The 20454-nt window shown below is 49.5% G+C and overlaps 1 protein-coding gene across 1 annotated transcript in view; it reads right to left on the reverse strand.

The window, feature by feature from the left end:
* The window catches only part of LOC116970219 (LIM/homeobox protein Lhx2-like), a 9601-nt gene extending 1735 nt beyond the window's left edge, over positions 1-7866 (reverse strand). Inside the window, exons 1-3 of the mRNA XM_033016910.1 lie at positions 7670-7866; positions 6247-6608; positions 3759-3952 (exon numbers count right to left, since the gene is read on the reverse strand). Of these exons, the coding sequence (XP_032872801.1) occupies positions 3759-3952; positions 6247-6608; positions 7670-7851 (738 nt within the window). The 5' untranslated portion in view covers positions 7852-7866. The remainder of the gene's footprint in view (positions 1-3758; positions 3953-6246; positions 6609-7669) is intronic.
* Positions 7867-20454: the final 12588 nt, after the last annotated feature.

Here is a 20454-nt window from a genome sequence, read left to right on the forward strand (position 1 = left end):
TGGCTGATCAGCCCCAATCAGTACCCCGTTCCTGCCTTCTCCCCATATCCCCTGACTCCACTATCTTTAAAAGCTCTATCTAGCTCTCTCTTGAAAGCATCCAGAGAACCTGCCTCCACCGCCCACTGAGGCAGAATATTCCACAGACTCACAACTCTCTGGGTGATAAAGTGTTTCTTCATCTCCGTTCTAAATGGCCGGCCCCTTATTCTTAAACTGTGTGGCCCCTGGTTCTGAGCCGCTGAGTTACTCCAGCACTTTGTGTTTTGTTTTCATAAGCCAGCACCTGCAGCTGCCTGCTTGTTGCACAGTTTTGGAGTTTGGTTCAGGAAATACATGGGGGAGATATTGTTTAGGAAATTCCCATTGTATTTGCCGAGTGTGACATCAGTCTGGAACAAGCTGCCTGGAGGGAGAGGGGTTGCATGGAAACTATTCGTCAGGCCTTTCAAAGGGGAATTGGATCATCACAGAGGCACAGCTGGTAGAGCTGCTGCCTCACAGCGCCAGAGAGGCCTGGGTTCCATCCTGACCTTGGGTTCTGCCTGAGTGTGTGGAGTTCGCACGTTCTCCCCGTGACCATGTGGGTTTCCATCCGGTGCTCCGGTTTCCTCCCAGATCCCAAAGACATAGAAAACATAGACAATATGTGCAGGGGTAGGCCATTCGGCCCTTCGAGCTAGCACCACCATTCATTGTGATCATGGCTGATCGTCCACAATCAATAACCCGTGCCTGCCTTCTCCCCATATCCCTTGACTCCACTAGCCCCTAGAGCTCTATCTAACTCTCTTTTAAATACATCCAGTGAATTGGCCTCCACTGCCCTCTGTGGCAGGGAATTCCACAAATTCTCAATTCTCTGGGTGAAAAAGTTGTTTCTCATCTCAGTTTTAAATCCCCAATTCTGAGGAAGGACATTATTGCCATAGAGGGAGTGCAGAGAAGGTTCACCAGACTGATTCCTGTGATGTCAGGACTGTCTTATGAAGAAAGACTGGATAGACTTGGTTTATACTCTCTAGAATTTAGGAGATTGAGAGGGGATCTTATAGAAACTTACAAAATTCTTAAGGGGTTGGACAGGCTAGATGCAGGAAGATTGCTCCCGATGTTGGGGAAGTCCAGGACAAGGGGTCACAGCTTAAGGATAAGGGGGAAATCCTTTAAAACCGAGATGAGAAGAACTTTTTTCACACAGAGAGTGGTGAATCTCTGGAACTCTCTGCCACAGAGGGTAGTCGAGGCCAGTTCATTGGCTATATTTAAGAGGGAGTAAGATGTGGCCCTTGTGGCTAAGGGGATCAGAGGGTATGGAGAGAAGGCAGGTACGGGATACTGAGTTGGATGATCAGCCATGATCATATTGAAAGGCGGTGCAGGCTCGAAGGGCCGAATGGCCTACTCCTGCACCTAATTTCTATGTTTCTATGTTTCTATGTAAATGGGCTCCCCTTTATTCTTAGGCTGTGGCCCCTGGTTCTGGACTCCCCCAACATTGGGAATGTTTTACCTGCATCTAGCTTGTCCAGTCCTTTTTATAAATTTATACGTTTCTATAAGATACCCTCTCATCCTTCTAAACTCCAATGAATACAAGCCTAGTCTTTCCAATCTTTCCTCATATGACAGTCCCGCCATCCCGGGAATTAACCTGGTGAACCTACGCTGCACTCCCTCAATAGCAAAGATGTCCTTCCTCAAATTGGGAGACCAAAACTGCACACAATACTCCAGGTGTGGTCTCACCAGGGCGCTGTACAACTGCAGAAGGACCTCTTTGCTCCTATACTGATGTGGGTTTGTAGATTACAATACCTTCTTTAAGTTGACCCTGATGTGTAGGGAGTGGATGAGCAAGTGGGATAACATGGAACTAGTTTGAACGAGTGAACGATGGTCGGTGCGGACTCAGTGGGCCGAAGGGCCTGTTTCCATTTCTGTTTTTAATGACATTTGGACAGGTGCATGGATAGGAAAGGTTTAGAGAGATATGGGAGACACCCATGTTTAAGAAAGAACTGCAGATGCTGGAAAAATCGACGGTAGACAAAAATGCTGGAGAAACTCAGCGGGACAGGCAGCGTCTATGGATAGAAGGAATTGGTGACGTTTCAGGTCAAGACCTTTCTTCAGACTGATGAAGGGTCTCGACCCGAAACGTCACCTATTCCCTCGTTCCATAGATACTGCCTCACCCGCTGAGTTTCTCCAGCATTATTGTCTATCCTGGAGACAGCCATGGTCAGCCACGACTGAAGGGGGCCTAAGAATTAATGACTATTGAGAAGTCTATTTATAACTCAACCCATGACCCTGTCACGCTCTCCGTGACCCTATGGCAGTGAAGAAAGTTGGCCTTTATAACAAGAGGAATCGAATATAGGAGCAAAGAGGTCCTTCTGCAGTTGTACAGGGCCCTAGTGAGACCACACCTGGAGTATTTTGTGCAGTTTTGGTCCCCTAATTTGAGGAAGGACGTTCTTGTTATTGAGGGAGTGCAGCGTAGGTTTACATGGTTAATTCCCGGGATGGCGGGACTGTCATATGCTGAGAGAATGGAGCAGCTGGGCTTGTACATTCTGGAGTTTAGAAGGATGAGAGGGCATCTTATTGAAACATATACGATTATTAAGGGTTTGGACACACTAGAGGCAGGAAACATGTTCCCGATGTTGGGGGAGTCCGGAACCAGGGGTCACAGTTTAAGAATAAGGGGTAAGCCATTTAGAATGGAGATGAGGAAATACTTTTTCACCCAGAGAGCTGTGATTCTGTGGAAATCTGAGGGCGGTGGAGGCCGGTTCTCTGGATGCTTTCAAGAGAGAGCTGGATAGGGCTCTTAAACATAGCGGAGTCAGGTGATATGGGGAGAAGGCAGGAACGGGGTACTGATTGGGGATGATCAGCCATGATCCCATTGAATGGCGGTGCTGGGTCAAAGGGCCGAATGGCCTACTCCTGCACCTATTGTCTATTGTCTGTTGCTCCGTAGGACTTTGTTGAGGGCGTGTTTGGAGTGTAGTGTGCAGTTGTGGTCGGGTTACAGCATGGCAGGGCGGTCTATGGTCTATTGCCTATTCGTGATTGGCTCAATGACTCTACATAGAAACATAGAAACATAGAAATTAGGTGCAGGAGTAGGCCATTCGGCCCTTCGAGCCTGCACCGCCATTCAATATGATCATGGCTGATCATCCAACTCAGTATCCCGTACCTGCCTTCTCTCCATACCCTCTGATCCCCTTAGCCACAAGGGCCACATCTAACTCCCTCTTAAATATAGCCAATGAACTGGCCTCGACTACCCTCTGTGGCAGAGAGTTCCAGAGATTCACCACTCTCTGTGTGAAAACATTTCTTCTCATCTCGGTTTTAAAGGATTTCCCCCTTATCATTAAGCTGTGACCCATTGTCCTGGACTTCCCCAACATCGGGAGCAATCTTCCTGCATCTAGCCTGTCCAACCCCTTAAGAATTTTGTAAGTTTCTATAAGATCCCCTCTCAATCTCCTAAATTCTAGAGAGTATAAACCAAGTCTATCCAGTCTTTCTTCATAAGACAGTCCTGACATCCCAGGAATCAGTCTGGTGAACCTTCTCTGCACTCCCTCTATGGCAATAATGTCCTTCCTCAGATTTGGAGACCAAAACTGTACGCAATACTCCAGGTGTGGTCTCACCAAGACGCTGTACAACTGCAGTAGAACCTACGACCTATCTATGGCTGTAAGAGTGTGTGCCTGGCCCCTGCTCACCTGCAGAACCCGCTTGGGAAGCCCGGTCTTTTTGGAGAGCTCCTCCCAGTCCTTGCCATCAGGGTTGTGCTTAACAGCAAAGTAGGATTCCATCGTACGCAGCTGGTGATGTTTGAAGCAAGTACGGATACGCTTGGCCTTCCGCTGCCCAGAGTAGCGAGGATCTCCGCCCACTTGGTCCCCCTCGCTGTAGACTGTAACCACAGAGGACACACATTGACACACTCGGCAAAAACTAAACAGTGGTGGGCACTGCCCCGTCCAAGTCAAGCCAAGTTTATTCCTCACATACACATACGAGATGTGCAGTGAAATGAAAGGTGGCCAATGCTCGCGGACTTTGTGCAACAAACAAACAAACTACAAACAGAATGGAACAGAATCACATATTCTTTTACATATTAAATATTGTGGGCGGAAGGAAAAAGGGAAAAAAAAACAGCAATTTATAAAAAACCAGTAGAATGTTTCAGTAAAGTTAGTCCCTGGTGAGATAGGAGTTTACAGTCCGAATGGCCTCTGGGAAGAAACTCCTTCTCATCCTCTCCGTTCTCACAGCATGGCAACGGAGGCGTTTGCCTGACCGTAGCAGCTGGAACAGTCCGTTGCTGGGGGTGGAAGGGGTCTCCCATGATCTTATTGGCTCTGGAGTTGCACCTCCTGATGTATAGTTCCTGCAGAGGGGTGAGTGTAGTTCCCATAGTGCGTTCGGCCGAACGCATTACTCTCTGCAGAGCCTTCTTGTCCTGGGCAGAGCAGTTCCCAAACCAAATTGTAATATTCCCGGACAAGATGCTTTCCACAGCCGCTGAGTAGAAGCACTGGAGGATCCTCGGAGACACTCTGAATTTCCTCAATTGCCTGAGGTGGTAAAGGCGCTGCCTTGCCTTACTTACGAGTGATGTCCATGTCATATCCTCAGAGATGTGGACTCCCAGGTATTTAAAACAGCTCACCCTATCCACAGTATCCCCATCGCGAGTACTGACCTCCCCACCATCAATGCGATCTACAGCTATCCAGAAATGCTGCCTGGCCCGCTGAGTTACTCCACCATTTTGTGTCAGTCACTGAAAGTAAGCATGCAACCCGAAACACCATCTATTCCTTCTCTCCAGAGTTGCTGTCTGACCCATTGAGTTACTCCAGCAATTTGTGTCTATCTTCAGTGCAACCCAGCATCTGCAGTTCCTTCCTGCATGTCCCACCTACCCACGTTTGGCCCATATCCCTCTAAAGTAAGCATGCAGGTACAGCAGGCAGTGAAGAAAGCCAATGGCCTTCAGAACAAGAGTTGAGTATAGGAGCAAAGAGGTCCTTCTGCAGTTGTACAGGGCCCGAGTGAGACCACACCTGGAGTATTGTGTGCAGTTTGGTTCTCCTAATTTGAGGAAGGACATTTTTGCTATTGAGGGAGTGCAGCGTAGGTTCACCAGGTTAATTCCCGGGATGGCGGGACTGTCATATGCTGAGAGAATGGAGTGGCTGGGCTTGTACACTCTGGAATTTAGAAGGATGAGAGGAGATCTTATTGAAACATATAAGATTATTAAGGGTTTGGACACTCTAGAGGCAGGAAACATGTTCCCGATGTTGGGGGAGTCCAGAACCTGGGGCCACAGTTTAAGAATAAGGGGTAGGCCATTTAAAACGGAGATGAGGAAACACTTTTTCACTCAGAGAGTTGTGAATCCACAGATTCTCTGCCTCAGAGGGCGGTGGAGGCCGGTTCTCTGGATGCTTTCAAGGGTGCTCACTCCAACCTCCTCCAACCTCATCTATTGCATCCGCTGCTCTAGATGTCAGCTGATCTACATCGGTGAGACCAAGCGCAGGCTTGGCGATCATTTCGCCCAACACCTCCGCTCGGTCCGCCTTAACCAACCTGACCTCCTGGTGGCTCAGCACTTCAACTCCCCCTCCCATTCCGTATCCGACCTTTCTGTCCTGGGCCTCCTCCATGGCCAGAGTGAGCACCACCGGAAATTGGTGGAACAGCACGTCATATTCCGCTTGGGCAGTCTGCACCCTAGCGGCATAAACATTGAATTCTCCAATTTCCGGTAGCCCTTGCTGTCTCCTCCCCTTCCCAGCTCTCCCTCAGCCCTCTGGCTCCTCCTCTTCCTTTCTTTTTCCTGCCCCACCCTATGTCTGAAGAAGTGTTTCGGCCCGAAACGTTCACTATTTCTTTCGCTCCATAGATGCCGCCGCACCCGCTGAGTTTCTCCAGCATTTTTGTCTACCATGGGGGTACTGATTGTGGATGATCAGCCATGATCACATTGAATGGCTGTGCTGGCACGGATGGGTTGGGTTGAAGGGCCGGTTTGTGTGCTGTGTGACTCTATAAACAATGGGATGAGGATGCAGATCCCGGAAGCTGTGTGTCTTGGCCAGGGATGGGATTTAAGGTCAGCTCTGAGGTACCGGCCCCCGGTAATCGCTGGTGTTATCGAGCTCGGGGTGAAAAGGTGGCAGATTGATGTACCTGGGTAGAGGTCGTCCCCCTCGGGCTGGAGATCCCCGGAGCTGCGCTTGCGTCCACCGCCCGTCCCCAGCCACTCGCCGTCCCCAGGGGTGACCTCCACCCCCTCCATGCCCCTGAGGGCCAGCTCTGCCAGGCTGTCCATCAGCCGTGAGTCATCCCCCTCACGGCCGGGCGGCTGGAAGTGCTCCTGGCAGTAGACCAGGCCGTGGCTGGTGCCAAAGAGGTCCCCCGTGATCAGCGCCCGCCCGCACGCCGCGCAGGTGAAGCAGCTGAGGTGGTAGACCTCGTCCTTGGCCCGCATCACCATCTCCGATGCCAAGATGCCCAGCTGGCAGCGAGAGCACTGCTTCACGCAGAAGGTCCTGCAGAGACAAGCAGAGAAGGTCACGCAGGGGTGACACAGGGGTCGCATGGGGTCACACACACGGGGTCACACGGGGGTGACATGGGGTCGCACAGAGGTGACACGGGGATGCATGGGGTCACACAGGGTCACACGGGGGTGACAAGGGGGTCGCATGGGGTCACGCAGAAGTGACACAGGGATGCATGGGGTCACACGGGGTCACACGGGAGTGACACAGGAGTCGCGTGGGGTCACACGGGGTTACACAGGGGTGACATGGGGGTCACACAGGGATCTCGCGGGGGTCACATGAGGTCACATGGGGGTCACACACACAGGGTCACACAGGGGTCACACACAGGGTCACACCCACGGGGTCATATAGGGGTTACACAGAGGTCATACCGGGTCACACAGGGCTCACATGGGGTCACACAGGATCACACAGGGGAGACACACACAGGGGTCACACAGTAAGTAAGTAGATTTTATTTATATAGCACGTTTAAATCAACTCACGTTGAAACCAAATTACTTTACATAAAATATATAATTAAGTTTCCGTACATACACAGAAAAAAACAAAAAACACAGAGGTCACACGGGGGGTCACACACACAGGGTCACACAGGGTCACTCACACGGGGTCACACACACACACACAGGGGGTCACAACATGGGGAGGGGGTGTTGGGCTGCCAGCAGAGTCTCCCACCTGTCGGTCTCTCACCTGTTGGTCTCTCACCTGTCGGTCTGTCACCTGTCGGTCTCTCACCTGTAGGTCTCCCACCTGTTGGTCTCTCACCTGTCGGTCTCTCACCTACAGGTTTCTCACCTGTAGGTCTGTCACCTGTCGGTCTGTCACCTGTCGGTCTGTCACCTGTCGGTCTCTCACCTGTAGGTCTCCCACCTGTCGGTCTCTCACCTGTAGGTCTCCCACCTGTCGGTCTCTCACCTGTCGGTCTCTCACCTACAGGTTTCTCACCTGTCGGTCTGTCACCTGTTGGTCTCTCACCTACAGGTCTCACATCTGTCAGTCTATCACCTGTAGGTCTCTCACCTAGCGCGGAATCTCACCTGTAGTAATCCTCCTTGCAGTAGATGTCTCGATCCTTGGAGAAGCAGGTGAGCTCGGAGCCCAGGATGAGGTGACACACACAGCACTTGAGGCAGCGTCCATGCCAGGGCTTGTCCACCGCGAACACTACATAGCGGTCGAAGATGGGCTCCCCGCAACCAGCACAAACCGCAGCTTCCATCGACAGCTCCTGTGGAGCCGCCTACACAAACCAAGACAGGCACGGTGGGACAATACATAGAAACACACAAAAACAGAGAGAACTGGTGCAGGAGTAGACCATTCGGCCCTTCCAGCCAGCACCGCCGTTCAATGTGATCATGGCTGATCATCCCCAATCAGTACCCCGTTCCTGCCTTCTCCCCATATCCCCTTGATTCTGTTAGCTCCAAGAGCTGCATCTAACATCTGTAGTTGGACAGGGCCCTAGTGAGTATAGAAGCAAAGAGGTCCTTCTGCAGTTGTACAGGGTCCTAGTGAGACCACACCTGGAGTATTGTGAGCAGTTTTGGTCTCCAAATTTGACGAAGGACATTCTTGCAATTGAAGGAATGCAGCGTAGGTTCACCAGGTTAATTCCCGGGATGGCGGGACTGTCATATGTTGTTAGAATTGAGCGGCTGGGCTTGTACACTCTGGAATTTAGAAGGATGAGAGGTAAACTTATTGAAACATATAAGATTATTAAGGGTTTGGACACGCTAGAGACAGGAACACGTTCCTGATGTTGGGGGAGTCCAAAACCAGGGTCCACAGTTTTAGAATAAGGGGTAAGCCATTTAGAATGAAGATGAGGAAACACTTTTTCACCCAGAGAGTTGTGAATCTTTGGAATTCTTTGCCTCAGAGGGCACTGGAGGCCGGTTCTCTGGATACTTTCAAGAGAGAGCTAGATAGAGCTCTTAAAGATAGTGGAGTCAGGGGATATGGGTAGAAGGCAGGAACATGGTACTGATTGTGGATGATCAGCCATGATCACATTGAATGGAGGTAATACTGAGAAGAGAACAAACTTTTTCACCCAGAGAGTTGTGAATTTGTGGAATTCTCTGCCACAGAGGGTAGTGGAGGCCAAATCACTGGATGGATTTAAAAGATAGAGTTCCAGGGACTAGCGGAGTCAGGGGATATGGGGAGAAGGCAGGCACGGGGTACTGATTGTGGATATTCAGCCATGATCACAATGAATGGCGGTGCTGGCTCGAAGGGCCGAATGGCCAACTCCTGCACCTATTGTCTAGGTTTCTATAACTCAGCTCAGCTTAACCTAATATCCCCTCCCACCCCCCTGGTCACCCTACCTGCTCAAGGTCCATGTTGAGGTTGGGTGTCTGCGGTGCCAACTCTTCCTCCAATACGTTCTCCGGCATCTCTCCCTCTGGGAAGCCGTGGGCCAACATGGCGGAGTAATGGAAGCTGCAGTCTTCGTCCATCAACAGGGAGCTGTGGCAACGATGTTAGCCGGCCTCATGTGCCCAGGGTCTCCGCAACTCGCACCTTCATTACAACAAACAAGTGGACACTGAGCTGTGGAAGTACCACCCACACGTATAATTCAGCGGGCCATTCAGCCCATTCGTACTGGTCCCCTGTGGAACAATCCTGTCCCATTCCCCCTCTCCTTAAGAATAAGGGGTAGGCCATTTAGAACGGCCTGGAGTTTAGAAGGATGAGAGGGCATCTCATTGAAACATATAAGATTATTAAGGGTTTGGACACGGTAGAGGCAGGAAACATGTTCCCGATGCTGGGGGAGTCCAGAACCAGGGGACACAGTTTAAGAATAATGGGTAAGCCATTTAGAACGGAGACGAGGAAACACTTTTTCTCACAGAGAGTGGTGAGTCTGTGGAATTCTCTGCCTCAGAGGGCGGTGGAGGCCGGTTCTCTGGATGCTTTCAAGAGAGAGTTAGATAGGGCTCTTAAAGATAGCGGAGTCAGGGGATATGGGGAGAAGGCAGGAGCGGGGTACTGATTGAGGATGATCAGCCATGATCACAGTGAATGGCGGTGTTGGCTCATAGAAACATAGAAAATAGGTGCAGGAGGAGGCCATTCGGCCCTTCCAGCCAGCGCCGCCATTCATTGTGATCATGGCTGATTGTCCCCAATCAATAACCCGTGCCTGCCTTCTCCCCATATCCCTTGACTCCACTAGCCCCTAGAGCTCTATCTGACCCGAAGGGCTCGAAGGGCTGAATGGCCTACTCCTGCACCGATTGTCTATTGTCTATATCTAGTATCTGTACACTGTGGGCAGCACGATTACAATCATGAATTGTCTTTCCGCTGAGCTCCAGCGGTCCCTCTCTAACATCACCCGGGCATGGACGTAACCCCGGAAAAGAGGCTCGGGCAGTGCCCTCTCCCGCCTGGCGCCGTGACTCGCGGATGGCCAGCTTGGCAAGGCCCAGGAGCAAACCAACCAGGACATCTTCAGCTCTCCTCCCTCTCCCCTATGCACAGACGTGTCCAGAGATGAGGGTGGTGGGTGTGAAGTGCAGCCAGAAGGCAAAGAGCAGCCCCTTTACATATTGGAACCAGGGGGCTGCAACCTCACGCACTCCATGTACACGTGGAACACAAACTCGTCCAGCACGCACACGCGGCAGGTGGCTGTCGAGTCTGTGAACCGCGAGAGAAACAGGTTGCAGGGAACTCTGTGAGTCTGTGGAATTCTCTGCCTCAGAGGGCGGTGGAGGCAGGTTCTCTGGATACTTTCAAGAGAGAGTTAGATAGAGCTCTTAAAGATAGTGGAGTCAGGGGATATGGGGAGAAGGCAGGAACGGGGTACTGATTGTGGATGATCAGCCATGATCACATTGAATGGTGGTACTGGCTCGAAGGGCCGAATGGCCTCTACTCCTGCACCTATTGTCTATTGTCTATTGATTGAAAGGCGGAGTAGACGAGGGCGCGTGGCCTAATTCTTCGACCTAATTCCTTATGACCTTATGATCTTAATGTCTATTGTCTATTCAGGTTCAGGAACAGCTACTTCCCCACAGCCATCAGTTTATTAAACACGACGTCAAACAAACTGTGAACAATAACAGCCTATTTTTACTATAAGGTAGACAAAAATGCTGGCTCGAAGGGCCGAATGGCCTACTCCTGCACCTATGTTTCTATACTCATGCAGAGTATTAACACAATCAAAGGCTGCCTATGTACAAAAAAATGATCAACAAATTAATATAACGCCAACTTTATCAACAAGACACTCGACCTCCCGCGGTGACCAGCGTTCACGTACGGTCTCCAGAGTCCCCGTGGTCACCGCGTGTGTGTTCCCTCTCCAGGGACACGCAGGCACGGATGTGGGCCGGGAAAAGGGGCGGGCAGCCGACCCCAGTGTGGCCATCGACTACCCGCTGCCTGGACCCGCGAATGGCCATCTTGGCCAGGCCCAGGAGCAGACGGACAGGGAGACCCCCGACCCCCCCTCCCTCCCTCCCCCCTCTGTACCAGGTGCCCAAATATCAGGAGTGTGGGGCTAAAATGTAGCCAATACTTGAGGAGCAGCCCCTTCACATAGTCGAAGTAGGCCATTTGGGCCCTTCGAGCCAGCACCGCCATTCAATGTGATCACGGCTGATCATCCACAATCAGTACCCCGTTCCTGCCTTCTCCCCATATCCCCTGACTCCGCTATTTTTAAGAGCCCGATCTAACTCTCTATTGAAAGCATCCAGAGAATCGGCCACTGAGGCAGAGAATTCTACAGACTCACAACTCTCTGGGTGAAAAAGTGTTTCCTCGTCTCCGTTCTAAATGGCTTACTCCTTATTCTTAAACTGTGGCCCCTGGTTCTGGACTCCCCCAACATCGGGAAGTTATTTCCTGCCTCCAGCGTGTCAAACCCTTAATAATCTTATTATTGTTTCAATAAGATTTCCTCTCATCCTTCTAAACTCCAGAGTGTACAAGCCCAGCCGCTCCATTCTCTCAGCATATGACAGTCCCGCCATCCCGGGAATTAACCTGGTGAACCTACGCTGGACTCCCTCAATAGCAAGAATCTCCTTCCTCAGATTTGGAGACGTAAACTGCACACAACACTCCAGGTGTGGTCTCACTAGGGCCCTGCACAACTGCAGAACGACCTCTTTGCTCCGATAATAATAATAATAATAATAATAATAATAATAATAATAACTTTATTTATAGAGCACTTTAAACAACCACTGTTGCCACAAAGTGCTGTACATGACTGATCATGGACAAGAAATTATTACACGACAATAAAAACATTAAAAGAAAGAATAAAAACAATAAAATTAAAAACATTAAAAGCACTAAAACAGGAGCAAAGTCTCAAGCAGGGTCAAAAGCCAAGGAATATAAATGTGTTTTAATACTGGATTTGACGATGGACAGTGAGGGGGCCTGTCTGACGTGCAACGGCAGAGTGTTCCAGAGTGCCGGAGCAGCAACAGAGAAGGCTCTATCCCCTCTGAGCTTCCGCTTAGACCTCGGTACCTCCAGGAGCAGCTGATCAGCTGGCCTGAGGCACCGTGCAGGAGCGTAGGGATGAAGCAGCTCAGAGAGGTAAGGCGGGGCGAGCCCATTTAAGGATTTAAAAACAAATAAAAGAATTTTAAAGTGAACTCGAAAGTGCACCGGGAGCCAGTCAAGGGAGGCCAGAATTGGCGTTATGTGCTCCCTCTTTCGAGTTCCAGTCAAAAGGCGAGCAGCAGCATTTTGAACCAGCTGGAGACGAGCCAATGAAGCTCGTGCGACTCCAGGGTAGAGTGCGTTACAGTAATCCAGCCTAGATGTAATAAAGGCATGGATTACTGTTTCAAAATACTGCCGCTCGAGGATGGGCTTCACCTTTGCCAGCTGCCTTAAGTGAAAGAAGCTGGACTTAACCACCGCGCCTATTTGATGATCTAATTTAAAATCACTGTCCATCCTAAAACCCAGGTTTAATACTATTGGCTTCACATACCGTGCCAGTGGACCCAAGTCAACAAAGGGAGGTTCACGGCAGCCATTGGGACCAAACAATATCACCTCTGTCTTCTTTTCATTAAATCCTAGAAAGTTTAGGGCCATCCAGGATTTAATGTCCTCAAGACATAACAGAAGTGGTATGACAGAAAAAGCATCTTCCTTCCTCAGCGGCATATATAGTTGGCTATCATCAGCATAACAGTGGAAAGAGATGCCGTGCTTTCTAAGAATGGAACCCAGAGGAAGTAAGTACAGTGAGAAAAGCAGGGGCCTTAAAATTGAGCCCTGTGGAACCCCATATGACAGAGGAGCGGAGGAGGATTCAAAACTAGCAAGGCTTACACACATAGTTCTGTCTGCCAGATAAGACCGATAAAAATAAGACCAGATAAAAACTCAACTCCTCTTGTTTTGAAGGCCGGCATGCCAAAACTGCACACAATACTCCAGGTGTGGTCTCACTAGGGCCCTGTACAACTGCAGGAGGGTCTCGCTGGGAATGAACCTCTTTGAATAATGCCTGCAGATCCATAAATGAAACGCAGGGATTCGATAGAGAAAGAGGAAAGTGGGTACGATCCAGAAACAGAGGCATCAACATTGGAAAAGGGCTGGAACATTTCGGATATCGGCAGGTTTCAGCAGAGCTCAGAGCAGCCCAAGCAGTGGATGATAACGAGAGCCTGGATAATGAAACCGGAGCCAGCAAGAGACAAAAGCCATCTGTCTGAGCGATTCATTCAACAAGTCCTCCCGCAACCTCGCTCTGATACCCACTAATTAAAATCCCAGCTTCATTTGGAGATCGCTCCCCACACACCCACCCAGGTAACAACGGCACGGAGGTTCAGGTGAACACCTCAGCAACGGGGGAGGGGGAAACGTTACAGGTAAGCTGTTCACTTACCTGCCGCTGTGGAGGGGGCTGCCCTGGCCGCTCGGTGATAAGGTGGTGGGGGTGTCTACGCCGAGGCACGGAGATGCGGTGATCCTGATCCCAGCTCCTGGTCGGCACGGGATACCTGGGTTACCTGCGCACACCTGCTTACATTGACAAGGCCCAGCCCGCCCATTGGCTGGTGTATGTCCCCTGAGGGACCCGATGGTGGATGACACATTAACGGATAATTGTCCCTCTTGGGACACGTTGGGCCGTCGGTGGGACCCGTTCACTAGGGGGGGGAGGTGTTACAGACCCGTCAACCGTGAGTAACGAGACCCTCTGCACTCCACACCTCAACCAGAACATAGAAACATAGACAATAATTGCAGGAGTAGGCCATTCGGCCCTTCGAGCCTGCACCGCCATTCAATATGATCATGGCTGATCATCCAACTCAGTATCCTGTACCTGCCTTCTCTCCATACCCATTTTCTCACAGTGAGTTGTGAGTCTGTGGATTTCTCTGCCTCAGAGGGCGGTGGAGGCCGGTTCTCTGGATACTTTCAAGAGAGAGCTAGATAGGGCTCTTAAAGATAGCGGAGTCAGGGGATATGGGGAGAAGGCAGGAACGGGGTACTGATTGGGGATGATCAGCCATGATCACATTGAATGGCGGTGCTGGCTCGAAGGGCCGAATGGCCTACTCCAGCACCTATTGTCTATTGTTTATTGTCAGACAGTTTTAAATTTGGCCGGCAATGGAACAGAAAATTTAGGAAGATGCAACCTTTGAGGGATGTGAAGACAGCAATGACATATTTAAGCAGGAGATGAGAAAGGACTTTGACTTGTCAGATTAAAGTGAGTCCCAAGGCTTTATACACAGTTTATAATAAGAGGGGAGCTCGGGGTCAATTGGCCCACACAAGGACCCTGAGTGAGTTTACGTATCAGGGATAGGGTCAGGGTTAGGGTTTGTGATAGTTATAAATAACTTGGAAATGTCGTGGCTTGATTAGTAGATAACAAACATTTATGAAGTTGCTGGCATTGAAGAAGGACGTCAAAGGATACAGATCTGTTATAAATAACGTGGGCAACATGTTGGATGGAGTTTAATGCGACCAAGTTACATTAAACCAAGTTAGGGTGGTCGCAGTGGTGCAATGGTAGAGTTTTTACCTTACACCAAATGCAGCGCTGGAGTTCCGTGTTCCATCCCGGCTACGGGTGCTGTCTGTACGGAGCTCGTACATTCTCCCCGTGACCTTCGTGGGTTTTCTCCGAGATCTTCGGTTCAGACAATAGACAATAGGTGCAGGAGTAGGCCATTCGGCCCTTCAAGCCCGCACCGCCTTTCAGTGTGATCATGGCTGATCATCCACAATCAGTACCCCGTTCCTGCCTTCTCCCCATATCCCCTGACTCCACTATCTTTAAGAGCCCTATCTAGCTCTCTCTTGAAAGCTTCCAGAGAACCGGCCTCCACCGCCCTCTGAGGCAGAGGATTCCACAGACTCACAACTCTCTGTGTGAAAAAATATTTCCTCATCTCCGTTCCAAATAGCCAACCCCTTATTCTTAAACTGTGTGGCCCCTGGTTCTGGACTCCCCCAACATAAGGAACATGTTTCCTGCCTCTGGCGTGTCCAATCCCTTAATAATCTTATATGTTTCGATAAGGTGCCCTCTCATCCTTCTAAACTCCAGAGTGTGCAAGCCCAGCCGCTCCATTCTCTCAGCATATGACAGTCCCGCCATCCCGGGAATTAACCTGGTAAACCTACGCTGCACTCCCTCAACACCAAGAATGTCGTTCCTCAAATTTGGAGACCAAAACTGCACACAATACTCCAGGTGTGGTCTCTCTAGGGCTCTGTACAACTGCAAAAGGACACCTATACTCAGCTCCTCTTGTTAACATGCCAATGGCTTTCCTCACTGCCTGCTGTACCTGCATGCTTACTTTCAGTGAGTGATGAACAAGGACCCCCCAGATCCCATTTTAAAGTCTGCAATGAGGTTTGTTGGAAGATCAGAACTACATTTGTTTATTTTTGTTTAGTTTAGAAATACCCAGTGGAAACAGGCCCTTCGGCCCACTCAGTCCATGCCGACCATCGATCACCTGTACACTAGTTCTGTTCTCCCACTTTCACATCCTACACACTACGGGCAAGTTACAGAAGCCATATTAACCTGCACATCTTTGGACACTGGCGTATGTGAGGGCCATTCAGTGGTCTGACAACATAGGGGCGGAAACTGTTCCTGGGTCTGGTAGCATTTGGTAGAGTGGCTGGTTAAGATGTAAACACCAAAGGTGAGACATAAAAAGCTGGTGTAACTCAGTGGGACGGACAGGCAGCATCTCTGGAGAGAAGGAATGGATGACGTTGCGGGTCGAGACCCTTCTTCAGACCTATTTAGTTTATTTAATTCAGTGTCATGTCATGTGTACGTCAGATCCTTCTATGGGTCTGAAGAAGGGTCCCAACCCGATACGTCACCCATTCCTTCTATCCAGAGATGCTGCCTGCCCATCCCGCTAAGTTACTCCAGCATTTTGTGTCTATCTCTGGCTTAAACCAGCATCTGCAGTTCCTTTCTCAACACTGTGGAATTCTCTGCCTCAGAGGGCGGTGGAGGCCGGTTCTCTGGATACTTTCAAGAGAGAGCTAAATAGGGCTCTTAAAGATAGCGGAGTCAGGGGATATGGGGAGAAGGCAGGAACGGGGCACTGATTGGGGATGATCAGCCATGATCGCATTGAATGGCGGTGCTGGCTCGAAGGGCCGAATGGCCTACTCCTGCACCTATTGTCTATTGTCTATAAGATGTAAACATTGTTAGACCAGCATCTGCAATTCTTTCCCAGTAAATCATTATTTGGTTAAGAAGGAACTGCAGATGCTGAAAAAATCGAAAGTTGACAAAAAATGCTGGAGAAACTCAGGAGGCGGGGCAGCATCTATGGAGAGAAGGAATAGGCGACGTTTCTTCATTTGAACTTTAAACTATTGAACTATTTGAACCATTAAACTTGGCTCGGACAAGGCTCTGAACATTAATAGCCCATTATCTGTGATTAAGAAGGAACTGCAGATGCTGGAAATTCGAAGGTCTGAAGAAGGGTTTCGGCCCGAAACGTCTCCTATTTCCTTCGCTCCATAGATGCTGCTGCACCCGCTGAGTTTCTCCAGCAATTTTTGTGTACCGCCCATTATCTGTTATTTGCACTTTATCAGTTTATTTATTAATGTGTGTATATATTTATACAATGGTATATGGACACATTGATCTGTTTTGTAGTCAAGGCCTACTATGTTCTGTTGTGCTGAAGCAAAGCAAGAATATCATTGTCCTATCTGGGACACATGACAATAAACTCACTTGAAACTTGACCCGAAACGTCGCCTATTCCTTCTCTCCATAGATGCTGCCTCACCCGCAGAGTTTTTTGTCTACATAAGATGTAAACACCTTGCTCTCAGGACTGAGTGAACACAGCCTGCAGTGACAATCAGCCCACTTCAGCTCATACTGTGCCTCCCATTTAATAGCACCCTAGGGAGGTCTGGAGGACACAAATGGTGCCATGAGGTTGCACAATTGTAGCAGCCTCAACTCACGCTGAGCTCCCCCACCCCCCCACCACTCCTGCTGAGAATTGCTCTCTGGGATCTCCTGGGTGGAGTTCACAGTTGGGGTTGGGGGGGGGGGATGGATAGGGGGAGGGTGCGATAGAGAGGAGCCGGCAGACAGAAGGGCAGACGGAGCCAGGGATTAGTCAGACAGCATGATAAACAAGTTGGGGCAGAATTAAAATGGTGCATTGAGTGAGTGAGTGAGAGAGATGGAAACATAGAAACATAGAGACATAGAAATTAGGTGCAGGAGTAGGCCATTCGGCCCTTCGAGCCTGCACCGCCATTCAATATGATCATGGCTGATCATCCAACTCAGTATCCCGTACCTGCCTTCTCTCCATACCCTCTGATCCCTTTAGCCACAAGGGCCACATCTAACTCCCTCTTAAATATAGCCAATGAACTGTGGCCTCGACTACCCTCTGTGGCAGAGAGTTCCAGAGATTCACCACTCTCTGTGTGAAAATAATTCTTCTCATCTCGGTTTTAAAGAATCTCCCCCTTATCCTTAAGCTGTGACCCCTTGTCCTGGACTTCCCCAACATCGGGAGCAATCTTCCTGCATCTAGCCTGTCCAACCCCTTACGAATTTTATAAGTTTCTATAAGATCCCCTCTCAATCTCCTAAATTCTAGAGAGTATAAACCAAGTCTATCCAGTCTTTCTTCATAAGACAGTCCTGACATCCCAGGAATCAGTCTGGTGAACCTTCTCTGCACTCCCTCCATGGCAATAATGTCCTTCCTCAGATTTTGAGACCAAAACTGTATGCAATACTCCAGGTGTGGTCTCACCAAGACCCTGTACAACTGCAGTAGAACCTCCCTGCTCCTATACTCAAATCCTTTTGCTATGAAAGCTAACATACCATTCGCTTTCTTCACTGCCTGCTGCACCTGCATGCCTACTTTCAATGACTGGTGTACCATGACACCCAGGTCTCGTTGCATCTCCCCCTTTCCTAATCGGCCACCATTTAGATAATAGTCTGCTTTCCTGTTTTTGCCACCAAAGTGGATAACCTCACATTTATCCACATTATACTGCATCTGCCAAACATTTGTCCACTCACCCAGCCTATCCAAGTCACCTTGCAGTCTCCTAGCATCATCCTCACAGCTAACACTGCCCCCCAGCTTAGTGTCATTCCCTTAGTATCATCCATCCCCCCCCCCCCAACACCAACTGTGAAACACAAACACTCACACACCTCACCTTGCTGGGATGTCCCAGAACAACTCACCAGCTAATGAGGCGTCTCCTGAAGCAAAGGCAACGAAAGCAGCAAGTTCCCACAAAGAGCAGCGGGATAATGAGGGGGGGGGGGGGGGGGGGGGGGGGGGGGCGGGCGAGTGATGGCAGCTTGGATGGTGAATGGGGGAGCTTCAGAATAACATAGACAGAGTTTGAAAGAGCAAATTAGCACATAGTGTTCCCATTAAGTCGCAGAGTCCTATAGCACTCAAACAGGCCCTTCAGCCCAACTTGCCCATGCTGACCCAAGATGTCCCCCTCTGTGCTAATCCCACAATAGACAATAGGTGCAGGGTAGTAGGCCATTTGGCCCTTCGAGCCAGCACCGCCATTCAATGTGATCATGGCTGATCATCCACAATCAGTACCCCATTCCTGCCTTCTCCCCATATCCCCTGACTCCGCTATTTTTAAGAGTCCTATCTAGCTCTCTCTTGAAAGTATCCAGAGAACTGGCCTCCACTGCCCTCTGCCTCAGCAGAGAATTCCACAGACTAACAACCCTCTGGGTGAAAAGGTGTTTCCTCATCTCCGTTCTAAATGGCTTCCCCTTTATTCTTAAACTGTGTGGCCCCTGGTTCTGTGAGGTGCTACATCTTGGCAGGACAAATCAAAATAGGACGTACATGGTAAATGGTAGCGAATTGAGGAATGCAGTTGAACAGAGGGATCTAGGAATAACTGTGCATAGTTCCCTGAAGGTGGAATCTCATGTAGATAGGGTGGTAAAGAAAGCTTTTGGTGTGCTGGCCTTTATAAATCAGAGCATTGAGTATAGAAGTTGGGATGTAATGTTAAAATTGTACAAGGCATTGGTGAGGCCATTTCTGGAGTATGGTGTACAATTTTGGTTGCCAAATTATAGGAAGGATGTCAACAAAATAGAGAGAGTACAGAGGAGATTTACTAGAATGTTGCCTGGGTTTCAGCAACTAAGTTACAGAGAAAGGTTGAACAAGTTAGGTCTTTATTCTTTGGAGCGCAGAAGGTTAAGGGGGGACTCGATAGAGGTCTTTACAATTATGAGAGGGATAGAGAGAGTTGACGTGGATAAGCTTTTCCCATTGAGAGTAGGGAAGATTCAAACAAGAGGACATGATTTGAGAATTAAGGGACAGAAATTTAGGGGTAACATGAGGGGGAACTTCTTTACTCAGAGAGTGGTAGCTGTGTGGGATGAGCTTCCAGTGGAAGTGGTGGAGGCAGGTTCCATTTTATCATTTAAAAATAAATTGGATAGGTATATGGACGGGAAAGGAATGGAAGGTTATGGTATGTGTGCAGGTAGATGGGACTACGTGAGAGTAAGTGTTCGGCATGGACTAGAAGGGCCGAGATGGCCTGTTTCCATGCTGTAATCGTTATATGGTTATATGGACACCCTCAACATCGGGAACATGTTTCCTGCCTCTAGCGTGTCCAAACCCTTAATAATCTTATATGTTTCAATAAGCTCCCCTCTCATCCTTCTAAACTCCAGAGTATACAAGCCCAGCCGTTCCATTCTCTCCACATATGACAGTCCCGCCATCCCTGGAATTAACCTGGTGAACCTACGCTGGGCTCCCTCAATAGCAAGAATGTCCTTCCTCAAATTTGGAGACCAAAACTGAATGTTGCAGTCGGCATCATTCCTTGAAGTCATCATACTGTGCTTGGAGGTCAGGTTTGGGGCAGAGCTAAGAATGTCTTCCACCAAGTTGATGACCTGCCAGCAACACTTGATGGCACCTGTTAGGCACAGTTTTTTGATTATTCTTTCACACAAATGGTTACCTTTCTCAAGACGGCAGCTGGGTCAGCGTAACCTTGTGTCAGAGACGCGATATCCTCGAAGCATGTAGTCAGCTCATTCAGACTATTGTTTCTGTGCCTGAACATGTACGGTAGGGTGGTGCAGCGGTAGAGTAGCTGCCTTACAGCGCTCATAGCGCCAGAGAACCGGGTTTGATCCCAACCACAGCTGCTGTCTGTACGGAGTTTGTACGTTCTCCCGGTGAACTGCGTGGGTTTTCTTTGCGATAGACAATAGACAACA

This window comes from Amblyraja radiata, unplaced genomic scaffold, assembly GCF_010909765.2.
Source record: "Amblyraja radiata isolate CabotCenter1 unplaced genomic scaffold, sAmbRad1.1.pri scaffold_657_ctg1, whole genome shotgun sequence".
In the NCBI taxonomy this organism is placed as follows: Eukaryota; Metazoa; Chordata; class Chondrichthyes; order Rajiformes; family Rajidae; genus Amblyraja; species Amblyraja radiata.